General features: G+C 45.9%; 1 protein-coding gene across 2 annotated transcripts in view; it reads right to left on the bottom strand.

The window, feature by feature from the left end:
* LOC128945704 (mitogen-activated protein kinase kinase kinase kinase 4-like) overlaps positions 1-15,305 on the bottom strand; it is an 85,680-nt gene that overhangs the window by 53,846 nt on the left and 16,529 nt on the right. For both annotated transcript variants that reach the window (XM_054289522.1, XM_054289521.1), the window contains one exon: positions 4,471-4,527. In XM_054289522.1, the coding sequence (XP_054145497.1) occupies positions 4,471-4,527 (57 nt within the window). The remainder of the gene's footprint in view (positions 1-4,470; positions 4,528-15,305) is intronic.

The following is a 15,305-nucleotide window of genomic DNA, read 5'->3' as shown; positions in this document are numbered from 1 at the left end:
TGTTCCTAACACTCCATTACTTAAATACTTGGAAAAGCACTGAGTGCACACATCAGACAATCTGTCTTCCCAGTCCTGTGGAGGGTCCTGCTGGGAGGAAACCAAAGCCAAGCAAGAGGTGACTTGCCACAGATCAAACCCCAGCCTAAGCCAGGGTTAGGATCTGCTCCTTCCTTACAGCTGTGAGCCTGCCCTGTCCATACCAAGGCTTCTCCCCTCCTAACACCAAGCCATCCATGAAGCTCCTGCCATGCTGGGGGCTAGCACACCCCAAACATCATCTCCCAGGCACCAGCTGCCTGTTTGTCCTTTGTTTCAGTCTCGCCAGAGCAGACGTCCTCTTCTGCCCATACAACATTGTGCACAATAAGAAAACTAGTAGAAGCACAAGTTTTAATAATTATGTTAGAAGGAAGTTCTCTTTTTCAGGGAGAACTGCTTGATTTGGAAAGGTCCCCTCAGAGCTGGCTGGATATGGTACACAACACCCAGTGAAACACACCCAGGTTTTGCCATCTCATCCACTTTAATAGGAAGTGAGTGTATAAGGTATCCTTGTATCAGTTAAAAGGAGTACCAAAAACTTGAAAATTCATTTACCTTGTTGTAAAACATCCCAGTCAGCACTTACTAGCTGAAGGGAAAAAAAAAAGAAGCGGCAGCAAGAAAAACTCAGCCCCAAAGGACATTTTTCTGTGCTTTTCCCCTATTTTCCAGTAGTTTTGCCATTGAAGCATTCTTTTAACCACCATAATGGCCTGCTTACAAAGCCAGACACATTGACCTTTTTACCTGGAGCAACACATTAAAGCTAAATGACAGGCTAAAGCCAAACTCCCTCAAGAACAGGCATATGATGTGTCTTATTAAACTTGACCACACAACAATCATTCCCAACAGAAGGGACCAGTAAGTTTTTCCCAGTAACATCAACACCCAGGAGACACATTGCCAGACCAAAGGCTAACTGTGCTAAGCCTTCAGAGATGTAAAATAACTCTAGTTGAAGCTAAATAGGCCATTTCAGGTTCCCTAATAATCTTTGTTGAACATAGGCTCTCAAGCTGCACACATTATAATAAATAGTTAATTTATCTTTGTTTGCAGTTAGGGAGAAAGGAGGACCCTTAATCCTGATGCAGCCCTGGATGTTGCACGACTGAATTAGTGAGGCTGATGAGGAGCCCAGTGCAGCACCTGGAGTGTCCAGCAGAAATGGGAGCTGGCTGCAGACAGCAGGCAGGAAATCCTCAGGATTCTCTGCACATGGGAAGGGCACAATCAGAGAGAGGCGAGAGCTTGTGCCTGAGGGGTACAAGGCTCTGCTCCCTTTGCAGCTCCAGACAGTGCACGAGAAAGGGTGAACACAAGCAGGTAGCAAGGAGGCAGAGAATCAGGACATGAGAACTGTCACCCTGGACCTGACCACAAGGGTTCTGCCATCTACACAAGCTTCTGGATCTTCAGGGAAGAAGGGCAGAAAGGGGAACAAACAGGGAGGATTCCTTTCTTCCTCTGCTGTCCCTCCTGCATTCTGCCCACTCCTGCAAATGTGTGGAGGCAGAACACCCATCTTTGGTAAAAGCCTTCTGTAAATTACTTAAAATATTTACAGATGTGAAGGGTTTGGGGTTTTTTAACTCTGCCCATCAGCATGAAATTTGGCCTGATGGAGCCCAGCTCCCTGCTGTGCCCTCAGCACCAGCCTGTAGCTTTCACAAAGTTCCCCTTGGGGAGCTGGCAAATCCCAGCCACTTCCTCATAGCTGCTGCCTCTTTTTCAGCTCTTCATCCTTTACCCAATTAATTTCCTGGATGTTGGAACCATGCTGGCAAAGCTCTTATCTAAGTTCAGAGCTTCACTGAGCTATTCCTCTGCAATCTGATCTCCATGTTTTTAAAACAAAACCAAGTCTGTCCATGAACACAACCTGGGTACCCCACAGGCTCTTCCACATCCACTGGCAAGAGCCAGAGGAGGTCACAGGGGTAATGTGGATCTAGGACCAGCAAAATGCAATTCCTGATTTCTCATGTGTCTTTATTTACCCTGAAGGCCAGAACCTGATCCCTCCCTGCACCTGTTTCTCCTTCCCTTGCCCATCCTGGCCTGCAGGGCCCAAGTACCACTGCCCAGCACAGCTGAATGCCTTGGGGAGACAGGGAAACATCACTTGGAGCAGGCAGCAGGCTGAGCTTCAGGGGCTGGGCAAAGGACTACACAGGACAGCAGCTCAGCATTCCACAGACCAATGCACTCTGGCTTCCCAGTGCCTCGGTGAGTTTGGATAAAAATGCTCTGTGCCATGGAAAGCCAAGGCAGAAGGGTAAAGGTGAGTGATTGTGCCCCATGGGCCATGTCATGAGGAGCTGAACCCAGACCTGCTGAGCCTCAGTGCCACGTACACCCTTCAAGCACAGTGACCATGGACAAAAGCACCCTCAGCTTCTCAATGCACACTCAGAATTTCTACTTGCTACCAGCCCTCTTGCCAGCATCACCAGCAGCCCCTGTCCCAGGGGCCTGCTCATAAATAATGCTGCTGAAGGAAAGGAAGCAGCTCACAGATGTGCAGGTGCACAAAGCTGTTTGCTTCACAAACCAACACTCCTGGCACAGATGGCTGCGTGCACAGAGATGACAGGTTCATGATCAAAGGCTGTTTTTGAAGATGTGGGCCTATCTGCAGTGGCATTAGAGCTAGAAACACACTCCTCAGACCACAACTGGAAACGAGATCATCAGCCGATAAATACTGCACCAAGGGACCCCTTAGTACTGGGGCAGGTCTAACAACAAGTTTCACATTTAAATGTTATTTTGCTCTCTAGAAAGAATGAAATCAAAGACAGATGGAGGATGATGTGCTGTAGAAGAGCTCTTTGATCACCTGCTCCGCTGGCTGAAGAGACAAGCAGCAAGAATCCAGTCTCCCTGCAAGCACTCTGCTTGTCTGGCTCTGTCAGAAAACAGGAAGCAGAGCCTGCCTGGAGAGGCACATGAGCACACGTTGCCATCAGCTCTCCTTTAACCATTTCAAAGGGCTACCCCCACCCCCGTGCAACTCAACACAGCAGCACTTCCTGACAGATGTCCAGGGATCCCACAATGACCACAGCATCCTGCTGCTGCTCTTAAGAAACCAGCCTGGGGCTGCAGCTCGTGACAGCAAAGGGCAGATTTGCTGAGCTCTTGGAGTGCCCCAGATCTGAACAACCACAGCTGGAGCTGGGCAGGCAATTTCTGATGAAATGACTTTTTACTGGAAAAAGGAACCCTGAAGATTTGGTGAAAGAATCAGAATCTTTTGGTGAACAAAAGTGGCAGAAGTAGCAGAAGTGACTGCATCCAGACATGCCAGTGCCCTAGCAGCAGAAATACAGCCAACTCTGCACTAGGAAAGTGGAAATAGGAGCAGAAAGCCCTGCACTCACCCTGTGCCAAGCCCAGAAAGCAGGAACAATTGAGCACAGTTGAGCTGGAATTGTTCAGGGTTCAGTGGGGGAAGAGCACCAGGGCAAACCCCTTTGGGCAGTTGCAGTAACATGCTCCTCACCTTCCCATGAAGGGTCTCAATGTGAAAACAGCACAGCCTGCCATCACTGCCCTCAACCAGGACAGGCTCCCCAGCATGGTGTTAGCTCTGTCCCCTGCAGCAAACCAGACCTAAAGAGCTCTGTTTGGTTCTCAGAATCCTGCAAGCCCAGTATGGTAATTCCTAATGCAGGACCATTTCAATTTTGTTTCCAAGTAAGTTGGCATTACTGGATGCTGCCAAACCAGACTTCTAGGAAACTCAAGAGGAAGAAGCAGGGACTCTCCTCAGCCTTCCTGGGGCTCAGGCTAATGTGGTCTCAAGGAGGCAAGCTGCTCCACTACTGGCTGTGCTCTTAAAAGGAGGCACAAAAGCCAATATTGAGGAACTTGCTCAACACCCTGTTTCAGCACCGACACCCATTTATAAACGTGAGTAACACAGTGCCAATTAAACTGTCTGCTTCCCTCATCTGTCAAATCACAATAAAAAAGCACTACATTTGCATTTCTAACATGATCCTGCTTGCTGGCTGTCAGGGCACTACTCTGAGCAACAGCTGGCATGTGAGGGGATAGGATGTGATGAAACACAGCAGACACAGTGCAGAGATACAGGAAATCTTTTAATTGCTATCTCTGAAAGTAGATAATCAAGTAGAAATAAGCAGGAAGAGACTTCTTATCTTTGATATTATTGAACACCAAAATATATGGCAAGGTACTCCCTTATTGCTTTGTCACCATTAGTCAGCCACACTTAAAAAATATGGTTGTGTTACCACCACTCAGTACTTTATAATACACAAACTGGTGCTCAGGAGCCATGATTTACATCAGTGGATCTTTCATGAGCCGTCCACCTTCTCATGATCTGATTATTTATTTTTCCTTGCTGCTTAACAATGACCTTATTATTTCTGGTTTTGCACTCACCTCAGTAACATTCATCACTTTGATTGCTGCCAGCTGCCCAGTCTTAACATGGCGACCCTGTTAAAACGACAGAAGACACTGTGTAAAACATGTAGGCAAACTGAATACATCAACAAATTAGGCCTCTAACAATCAGGTTTGACTAATTGCTTTCAATCGTGTTCAAGGCAATGTTCTAGTTGGAGGTGTTCTTGCTGCAAGGGGGTTGGACTAGGTGACCTTGGACTAGGTGACCTTCCAACCCAGACAATTCTATGTACCAAACAACTCAACAGTGACACAAAACCACCAAGATGAGGTTTGGTGATGTGTTAGCAGAGCCACACCCTTACTGTGCTCTGAATTTAACAGAGTTATCTCTTCCTTTCAGCACAAAGGAAGCAGCAGCGCTGGGAGAGCTCTGTTCTCACAGCACAACACGGCCCAAGCTCACAGGCCTCCATCTAGCTTCTGTTCCACACGTGATGCCAGCCCTCAAGCTCCTCTTCCCGGAGGAGCATCCATCTCAGCACAGCCTCAGAATGTCTGAACAAGCCACTTTCCTGTCCTGGAGCATCCATGGCTGAGGTGTGCTGGGAAGCTGGAAGGCATTGGGCAGGTGGCTCTGTCCCCACCTTGACCCTGACATGTCCTGGCAAAACTCTGGGTTCCAGTACCTCAATCTGGCAACCTCTATGAGGCTGCCAAGAAACTAAAGTTTTATGCATGCGTTTGTCTTTTTTTTAAAAATTATTTTTAATGCTTTTTACTTCAAAATGCTTAGTTTTTATAATTCTTACTTCAGCTGAGTTAACTACATCTCAGTTAGTATCTCAGCTACTTCCCCAAAACCATGCAAGAGCTTTGAATTTAAAAATGTCATTTTCTGTGGTGGTGGGGAAGAACTAACCCAGGACTTTGACTGTGTGAGTGCCTACATATGTCCACAGTTCATTATGGAATGCCCACACCCCAAAGTCACTTTTAAACAACAGACAGCTGGTAACTCCACACTAGAAATAGGCTTGGTTTTGAAAACACAGCTAGGTAAAGGAAGGTAATAGGAAATAAAGCTATTAAAAGAGCAAACTTGCTACTGGGAGTGACAAAATGTGATTCACAAGAACACCCACACGTGAATTTTGCTGTCAGCTGCAGTTTCTTGCTTTGGTGAGGTCAAGCTGCTCAAAGATACCACAGACGAAGCCTTTCACCACGATAACCAGCACTGACCTCACACTGGAAGATAGTATCAACAGATTTGAATAGACAGTGGGTTTGCTGTACATCCCCGCTTATCACTTCCATCAGATGTTCAGAAATGGGTTTGAAGCTTTGAGACCGCAATTTTATTCCCAAAATAGAGGTGACTGCAAAGCTGTATATCAAAATAACTAACTGACAGCAGTTAAGGAAGCCACTGGAAATCAGGAAATCAAATATGAAATGCTGCAGTTTGCAGACAAAATGATTTGCAGGTGCAATTTACACCCACAAAATTAAAAGCTGGGTTGATGTAATTCAAAAACCCAGGTTCTATCTGCACAAAAGTGCACACAAATGTTATTTCTAAGACGAAGCAATTTTGCATCAAAGAAAAATGATTCCTCATTCTCAGGCAATATGTCACAGTCATGTTTTCTTTTACAAAAAACTAAATCCTGCTGAGTTTTTTGTGTATTTAAAGGTGTCCTCTTTCCATGGAAACACTCCTGGGATTGCAAAGCCTTTCCTCATGAAGTAGAATGATAGGATTTACCCATCAGCAGAGACCTCAGGAGGAAGACAAATAGGGCACCCTCTCCCCAGGCCACACAGGCCTTGGTGGGTGAGTGTGGATGGGCTGTGACCATGCCAGCCCAAAGGATGCTGGTGTTGGGTCAGCATCCATCCCAACGCTGGTCAGCAAGTTCAAATACAATCAGTGAGTACTAGGCTAACGCTGCACTTGAATATTCATCAGAATAAAGGAGAGGGAAAGGCTGGGCATTCAGTCCTGGTGTCAAAGCATAACTCCTGGTCAAGTTGTCCCTCTGTGAAACAGATATTGGTCATTTTGCTGCCACAGTTATTTCCATTGGATGCAAAACCTGCTGCTCTCATTTATCACTATAAATGTGAATACTAACCCCCCCCCCAAAAAAAAAAGTTTGGAAAATCTTATTTATGTGGAAGAAAACAGAAAGTCCTTTTGTTTTATGGGTTGTGATTCACCTTTCTTCAAAAAATATGTCCCTGTTAACTAAGAGGCACAACTCAATCCTGCTCCTGCATTAAGGCACAAACTGTGACTGTGCTGGCAGTTCAGAACAAAAATTACAGATTTCTCAGTATTGGTCTTTTAAACTGTTTGGAGTCAATGTTCCTTAACACCTCTAGAAGCAATAAACATCCTGAACCCAGCCCTGGGCTTCTTGCTGAGAGACAGAGAGTAATGCCTTAGCAAGGGAAGATTTCAGTGCTCTCCCTTATTTTTTTCATTTATCAATGAATCTCAGAGGTTAGCCAAAGTTCATGGGAAATGTCACATTGCTGCTTCTGCTGAAGCTACTAAGTTGAGCACGTGTGAATTGTTTTGAGAAAAGCGGTGTTTTGATTTTTGTTTAAAGCTTCCAGGAGCAAACTGGCTGTTTTAACTTTTTCCCAACCGAATGAGATCAGCTGATTCATTCACTTCCAGTGACAAGACACGCTGAAGTTCATCCTTACTGATTTAATCTAAGAACAAGAGGCACTGCCCTCTGAGCCTTCTGCTCACTCTGCCTCTGCCCATCCTCTCCAGATCATTGCAGTTCAGCCTGCAATGCACATTTCCCCAGAAACTGGGCAAGGGCTGGAATGGTCTGTGGGCTGGTTTCTCTAATAAAAGGTTTAATCTTTCACCCAAATGCTCAGTATAAGAGCTCTAGAGAATGTAGTGAATGTATCCAACAGCCATTTGCAACACCCATATTCCTACCCAGGAGTACAGCATCAAATTCTATCACAGAGCTTAGACACGAACAATTCTGAGGCTCAACGCCTTTCTAAAATTGAAGTTCCACCCTTCATTTTAATGAGTTATCCAAGCTGGAAAAAATTCTCCCATTAGCTTTGAGTCCAGCTAAATTCCTGGTCTCCTCCAGAAAATATTTCCGCATAGTCTGCTGCAGTTGCCAGTTGCTCACTACAGCAACACTCAGCAAACCTGAAGCCAGCACACACATTTTTCAAATCTACACACTGCTCATTGCAGCCAGACTTGTGGGAGATGCTTGATGACAAAGATCTGGTTCTGATGAGCTCCAACCCTGCATTATCACTGCAGGGAGAGGTACATGGAACAGGGCAGATTGCTCACTGTTATTTCTGTTGGATGTGTATTTATCTTTTCACCTTAGATAAAGGAACTGCTTATCTACGTCCTTCACTAAGGGTCAAGGCACGTACTTTTCTATTTGCATCCAACAAGAGTGTCAACATTAGCAGCCAGCTATTAGCTGATAAAGGGGCTTTACATGAATTAAGTATATTTACAAAGTGATGCATTCAGTCACGTACAACACCTTTTCCTCTTATGTTCCAAAAATATTTTGGACAGTCCCTGGCTTGGGCCATGATTACAAGAAGAGATCCAAGGTCCCAGTGAGTTTATAGGGCTGCAAGTCACAGGCAGAGAGGTTGGTTTGACAGCTTCCCTCCCAGATCCTGCACGTATCTCTCTTCCTGGGGGTGGGACACAGCTCCCATCAGCTTCCCTCCCCACCTGGGATCCGACAGATTGGAGTGGACAATTGCAAGCCCAGACAGCAGAAGGCAGCTGTCCGCTGGAGTGCTGCACACCGTGCCAAGGCAGCCACGGCAGCCCCAGCACAGGCTTCCTTTCTGGCTCTCATCAATGTTCACGTGTTTCTGGGCCTGTCTGGGGGAGCTGTCCCCACGTAACCGCAGCAGGAAAAAGTGCCTGAGAAAGGCAGGGACTGCCTGCTGCAGGACACCAAGGCTGCACAGAGCTGGGGCACTTCACACACCAGAAGTCCTTGTTCTTGTCCCTGTCCTTGCCTTCTTGTCTGCAACCAGAAGCAGTACAGAGTCAGGTGCCTGCAGGCAGGGACACCTCCCAAAAACCAGAAGACTTGGACACTTCAAGTTTGCACCTTTGTGCCCTTATGAAGGGCCATTTCATACCAAACATACTCTGCTATCAGGCACGGACACCAGAATTACCACAAGAATAGGGGACTCCTGGCTGACCCATCACTGTCTGCTGTGTAAACCTGAAAGCTGGTAAATACCACAGCTTTAACTCTTGGGACCTTCTCTGGATGTTCAAGACTTGCATTTTAAAGCAAGATGTGGCTGTTGGAGGTGTGGGACTTTGGCAGACAAGGTTCTTCTCCAGCAGACATTCCTTATGGGATAGCAGATGCAGCCTGTGGCCACCCGCCCTTGGGGAGCGAGGTGAAAGCACAGCTGTGTGCTGCGGGCTCTCACCGAAAGTGAACTCGAGCAATCAGATTTCCTGTTCCAAATGCACTGGTGAACTTTGAAGTGTGAGCCCATCTGTGTGGCCCTGCAGGGCTGGCAGCCTGCCAGCTCAGCCCCGTGGGACCGGTCCCCACCCTTTCACCCCTCTCCATCCTGCAAATACAAGAAAAGCCTTCAAGAGATAATGCAGGGAGCGAACAATGCTCTGTGCAGGGATCCAGGAAACCCTCTGTCCTATTCCACGTGATCTTAATGAAGTCATGATCCTTCTGTTTCCTTTCCACCCGCACAGGACTCTTCTAGTCAGACCCAGTTCTTCAGAAGGGATGAGGGATGTTTGCTAAGCCCAGCCCCAGAGGCAGTGGGAACAGGAGCTCTGCCTGCTCACACAGCAGGCCTCCCATGGGGCTGCACTGTGCTCCCCGGTGGGTCAGCACAACAGGGAGAGGAGAACCCCAAAAATATAAAACCTGCAGATAGGCTGTTCCTATGCAGCAGCTTGGACACAGCCACTGTTCTACACTCCTCATACAAGCATGCTGCTGTCCCTCAGGGTCTTCATGATGTTAACAAGTGGTCAGGGCTTGCACACCTGGGCTGAGTCACCTGAGAAGACAGTTTTTAGGCGAGCTCTATCAGCAGGAGCAGTCCACACCTCGCACAGTCATGGTTGGAGCTCTCCAGCTAAAAATACAGCAGTAATGCAAAACCTGTAAGGACCTTTCAGGAATATATTCCAAGGAAGAAGTAATTAAGAGCTTATAGCTTGTTTTTGTTAGTTAATGGCCCAAGGCAAAGTTCAGAGTAAGTCATGCACTGAATACTAGCTCTGGATTTCAGGAACAATTCGTTTCATCATAGGCTATGACATGTAATCCACGTCAACTCTGAGAGTTTAAAACCCCACAAAAACACAAGCACAGAAAACTGCACAAACCCCCTCAAACCACAAATGCCTTGGACAGATGGACACCAGTTTCACAAAGTCTTTTTTTTTTTTTTTTTAAACGCCCCACAAAGACCTCAGGACACCAGCCAGGTGGGAGCACAGATATCATTTTGGTTGCAGCTTCATCCTTTTAATCACAAACTCAGGCTGCAGAAAGCCTCCTGTGATTGACATTATAAAGTTTTGGTGCTTCCTGCCAGGGAAAGCAAAGCACATCACCCAAACACTACAAAACACCACCCTTGTCCTCTGCTGGTCAGTGCTGAACAGCAGAATTAGTAACATGCTGCAGATAACCAAGACAGGCTCCTCAAGGTTTATGTGGTATTGGTCTTTTTTCCTCCTATATGCTAAACTCCACTCTGTGATTTTTCTAAGAAGTCAGCTAAAATTTATCACTTTAGGTATAGACCATACCAATAAGTGAAATGTTATTTCACATATCCCAGAACTTGGGTTGCAAAATATCATCAGCACTAAACCCTAAAATGTCTGCATGTAGATATATAAAGAATGGAAGTTAATTAGTAACATTCTGTGTTCTTTAAGACAAAGGCTGCAACAGTTATGAAGAAATATTAGGGATATATATGTGATTTATAGAGGGATTTAAAATTATTTTTAAAACCCTAAAATGTTACACTGAATTCCAAATTAAAAAAATATAATTTTGTAAAGTTTATCACATTTACATAGTAAAAATGTATTGAATATTCAGTGAAAAACAAATTCTTTTCCTCACAAACATCACCATTCTATTTATGTGCAGAACATGTCATTTTATCCCTCCCACTGCTTTTCTCTCCCCCCTCATATCAGGAGTGGGAATGTAGTTGTGCTCACTCAAAGTGAAAATATTAGTTTTATGAATTTTTCCAAATGAAGTTTTAGATGTTTCAGGAGTAAGATGTAAAAAAAAGAAAATCAGGAAATTCACTAAGAGTCCCTACTTGTGTCACATGTTTAAAGAAACAAAAGAAATTATCACTGTAAATCATAATGCCACTGATGATAACTAAGTTGGCAGTGGTATAGGAGAACTTCCTCTATACTAAAATAGCAACACATTAGCCCAGAGAAGAGATTAGAAAATACAACCTCCACCAGTCACTTAAAATTCTACCCACATGCACATTGTCTAGAAGGGAGGGATGGATAAAGGTCATTTCAAAAGGACCAGATCAAATCACCTTGATCTCTGGAGGAAAACAACAGTTCTTCATCCCCACTGTAAATGTCTGTACCACAACCCTCCTGAACTGTAAAACCCAAGAGGCACCAGAAGCAGTTTTTCTGCCCAGGTTTTTTTTAATCCTTTCAGTTCCTATTTCCTGCCATTGTATGAGTGGAAACACAGATTGTTTGCTTTGCCTAATGTTTGTCTGTGTCTGACTGCAGAACAGTGGGAAAAGAAAATGAAACAAAGGAACAAATTCAAGCTCTTTCACGAACACATATTTGAATATTGACATTTTTTGCAATATCAGTATGTTCACTTGCTCAGATTACCATCCTCATCCAAAACATGAACCACTCAAGGCTACTGCATGCTTGTATGAGAAGGGACTAGGGACTGATGCTTTGGGATACTGAAACCTGCTCCCAAACGGGTCATTCTCACTGTGATCAGCAAGATCAAGCAAAGCATCAAGCTTTTTTGAAAATACCATTCTAGCCATAACACAGAGAGGTTTGCTCTCTACTGATTTGACATGGGTGGTGTCTGCAGAAGAACAGCCCATGTAATCTTCTGCAGCTCCATGCTCATTTGGAGGGAAGTTCCCATTCCTGTGGCTTCTCCTTGCTCAGCTCACATGCAGACATGATGCTTTAGACCTCCAACTGCTACTTAAAGTTTCTGAACAATGTGAGCAATGTGCAAGGCAGAGAGCAGGAAGGAGCAGGAACACTTCTCCTGGGGCAGGTAAAACCAGGGGGGCCTGTCCTGGGAGAGCTGCAGCCCACAGAGCACCTTGGAGGAACAACCTTCCCCTGCCACATTTGGGGTCAGCTCTGGAGGCAGAGCTGCTCCTGGTGAAGGACCAGACTCCCACTGACTTTGATCAGGTCCAGTTTCCATCTGGTGGCGCTTCAGTAGCATCTGAGGGGATGGCAAACACCAAAGCTCCAGCTCCCCTCTGTTCAAAAGTCATCCAGGTGTTGAGTTTAGAGGGAACTGCTGCCAACACAGAAAGAAAAGCAACATTTTGGGGCCATATGTGGGTCGAGTAACTCCGACAGCAGCACAGTGAGTAGGAGAAGAGCTCTGAGAAGCAGCTTGTGCAGTTATCCCATCTTCCTCACACTACATATACTGGGACATAAAAACTGATTTTGTTGAGCCTAAATATCACTATTTGCACAAGTAACAGCCTTGCTATTCATCCTGGGCTTTGGCATTTTTCACATCCCTTCACATCTGTTGATACACTCAGATTTCCAGCCTCAGACACTACCAGGGCCTGCCACACCTGTCAGGGCACAGAGGCTCTGCAGACACGGGATTCTTTCCTCTTTCCATGGGAGTTCTGGTCTGGGGACACTGGGCTGGTGGGGAGTTCAGGGTAGCACAGGACAGGGGGGATGTGGGGTATTTGAAGTCCCAGGACTCCTCTTGTTGTGAACAGGAGGGTTGGAAGAGTCCTGGCACAGAGCCAGTCCCACAGAGCACTTGGGAGCCCAGTGGTGACTTACGACAGCAAAGGCCTGCTGCACCAGAAGTCTATTCATCCAGGAAAATAAACAATTTTGGAATAGCCTCAGCCTTTGGAAGGCTCCCGCTCTGCAGAACAGGGGTTGCTGAGAAGCTCAGTCTGGGGTGAGGTACAAATCCCCCCAGCCCGGTGGATTTTTGCTGCCTGACTCACTCACATCCGTTTACAGAAATGCAGGGCGCTTACAGAAACCCGCTCACAGCACATCTCTCTCTGCTGGATAAGGTCACAGGCAGCCAAGGGTGTGCTGCCAGCCCCATCCTGCTGAAAGGAAGTCAGGGCTGGGCTGCAGGAGGTCAGCTGATGGGTGGCCAGGATTTTGGAGCAAGGATCCCTCAAAGGAAGGGTTTTTGGCTCGCCGCTGCTACAAAGCTACAAAGGTTAAGCTGCACACAGCAATTACAAACCTCATGTTAGGAGAGTCATCTTTTAGCTTTTACAGTAATGTAGCTTTATTAGCCCTCTATCCCACATAAACACAACCTTGTGTGCACTTTAAGCTCTTAGCATTTACATCACTGAACTTTTAAAGATCTTTCAGCATTCTTGTAAACAGCAACTGTAACATAGTTGAGTTTTCTCTTGCATGTAATACAGAACATGGATACGGCTCTGCACAGGTTAAAACTGTGTTGTTGGGGTTTTTTTTAAAAAAAGGCTTTGAGGCAAGCAGGGCACACAGCTGCAGGTTCCAGTCTAAATGATGAACAGCTACAGCACCCTTAAGGGTGATTTACTTTCCCATTGCAGTTCTGGGGGTGTTTTTCTCACCCAGACTGCAGCACCACGCAGGTGGCTGTGTCCAGCTCACACACCATGGACAGCCCAGCACTAACAGCTGGCATTTCAAGGGTTTCTCTTACAGCCTCTGAGTCCTGCCTTCAGCGTTTCTGGGCCAACACCCTCCCTATGACTCTGTTCACCTGAGGTGAATCCTGAACTCAAAACTCTGCTGACTAATACTGTCAAGTTCAGAAGATCTGAGGTTTGCCTAAGGAAAGGTCATATTCTTTACACACATACCAAATTCCTCACAGAGCATTTAACTGAGGGGGAAAAAAAAAGAGCATTTAATTATGCCTTTTCATTGGGCTCTACCCAGTGAATCCTCTCCAAAAATTAAAAGGGAGTTAATGAACACAATTAGTCTGTGAAAAAACACACAAGCCTCCAGATTTCTGAATTATTTCTGTAAGAGATGAGCTACATGGCACTGATCTCACAGCAGCAGTCAATTCCCATTTCCTTCCAAAATCCTATTGGCCAGATGGTCCAGAAAACTCAAGGGAAAATTACTTAAATGTTTGGAAAGGCTTTCAGTGTTAAGTTAGTCTCCAAAATGAAACCAGACTACCCTTTTAATTAGTCCTACAAGTGAAGTATAGCTCACTTTTCTAATGAATTTAAAAGAGGGGAGATTCCAAGTTCAAAACCAAAAAAAAAAATCTGAATTCATGAGGAGCACTGGTGTTATTTTTTTCTAAACTGATCTAATCAGCTTTGTACAGCAGAAGCCTGGCTGGCAAAGGTTCCCCTCTCAAACAAACTACAGGTCAGATGCACAGGAACAGTTCCTCAACAGCTACAAGCAGTTACTGCTCAATGCTTCATCTTCTCAATTTCTGTATTACTTGTAGGGATTGAAGTCAATCACAGCGGGGTAGAAATGAACAGTGAGGTCTTGAGAGGAAGAAAGAAATAACTACCCCTGCAGAATAATTTCAAGAAAATGGCCAAACACATTACAGCTGGAGAACCGCAGAGCCTTGAGCAATGCAGCTCAGCGTAATTACGAGCACACACGAAGCAAAAGCAGCAGTGAATCATTGGAAGAACTGGTCACAAGAGGTACCAATAATTTCCTGAAATTAACTACTTAACAGCCCTAACTGGATTTTTGAAACTCTCATCTCTTTGTCTCACCCTGTTTAAACAAACCAAATTAATTCTGTGCAGGGCAAGATGAAGCAGTGAACTGCACAGTGAGCTGTGTGTGGGTGAAACAACCCCAGAGCCCCAGCACAGGCTGGGGGCCCTGCCCTCCTCCCATGCACTTGTGGATACCCCTAACAAGGGTTCTCTGCAGCCCTTCCCACCACCAGCTGCCCCAACTATGGCTTGTCCCAGCACTGAGGTCCTCACACCCACTTCTGCCCCACTGAAGGCAACCAGACAACCTTAATGATTCTATGTCCTAAGGAGTTTCTGCTGTTGAGTTTATTAGAGCTGAATTAATCTCATAAAGGGTCAAATTTCTCAAACAAACCTCACTTTAAATGAGAAAAGAGTATATTTTCAATGGTTTCCCTGTTGGAAAAGGTGTGATTGCACAGATTCTCTCAGAGGTTTGAGCCAGAGCTTGTGACACAAGAAATAAACCTCAGCCACGGCTGCAGTGTGTCCCCTTGTGTGAAAGGGCCTCTGACAAGGCACTGCAGGGCTGCCACCCAAAGTTCACAGCCCATGGGAGATGAGGCTCTGCACAAACCCACAGACGGAAACAGGGAGCTCTCTCACTGCCCTGGCCCTCAACACTCACTCATGTTCTAAGTGTGGGATGGAGGGCATCGCCCTCACTCGGGTTTGCCAGCTGCTCTGCCACAGGGAGATCCCACAGCAGCACTGGGAAACTCCACGAGCTTCTTCCACACCAAATACAACAGGGCCCAGGTACTACAGACAAAAGGGCATGCACAGAAACACACAGAGAAATACTCAAAACTGAA

The sequence above is a fragment of the Melozone crissalis genome, unplaced genomic scaffold (assembly GCF_028551555.1).
Source record: "Melozone crissalis strain CALT ecotype California unplaced genomic scaffold, PUWL_Pcris_2 ptg000068l_1, whole genome shotgun sequence".
Lineage (NCBI taxonomy): Eukaryota > Metazoa > Chordata > Aves > Passeriformes > Passerellidae > Melozone > Melozone crissalis.
Note: the sequence above shows the minus strand (reverse complement) of the source record. Positions and strands in the feature narration are given on the sequence as shown.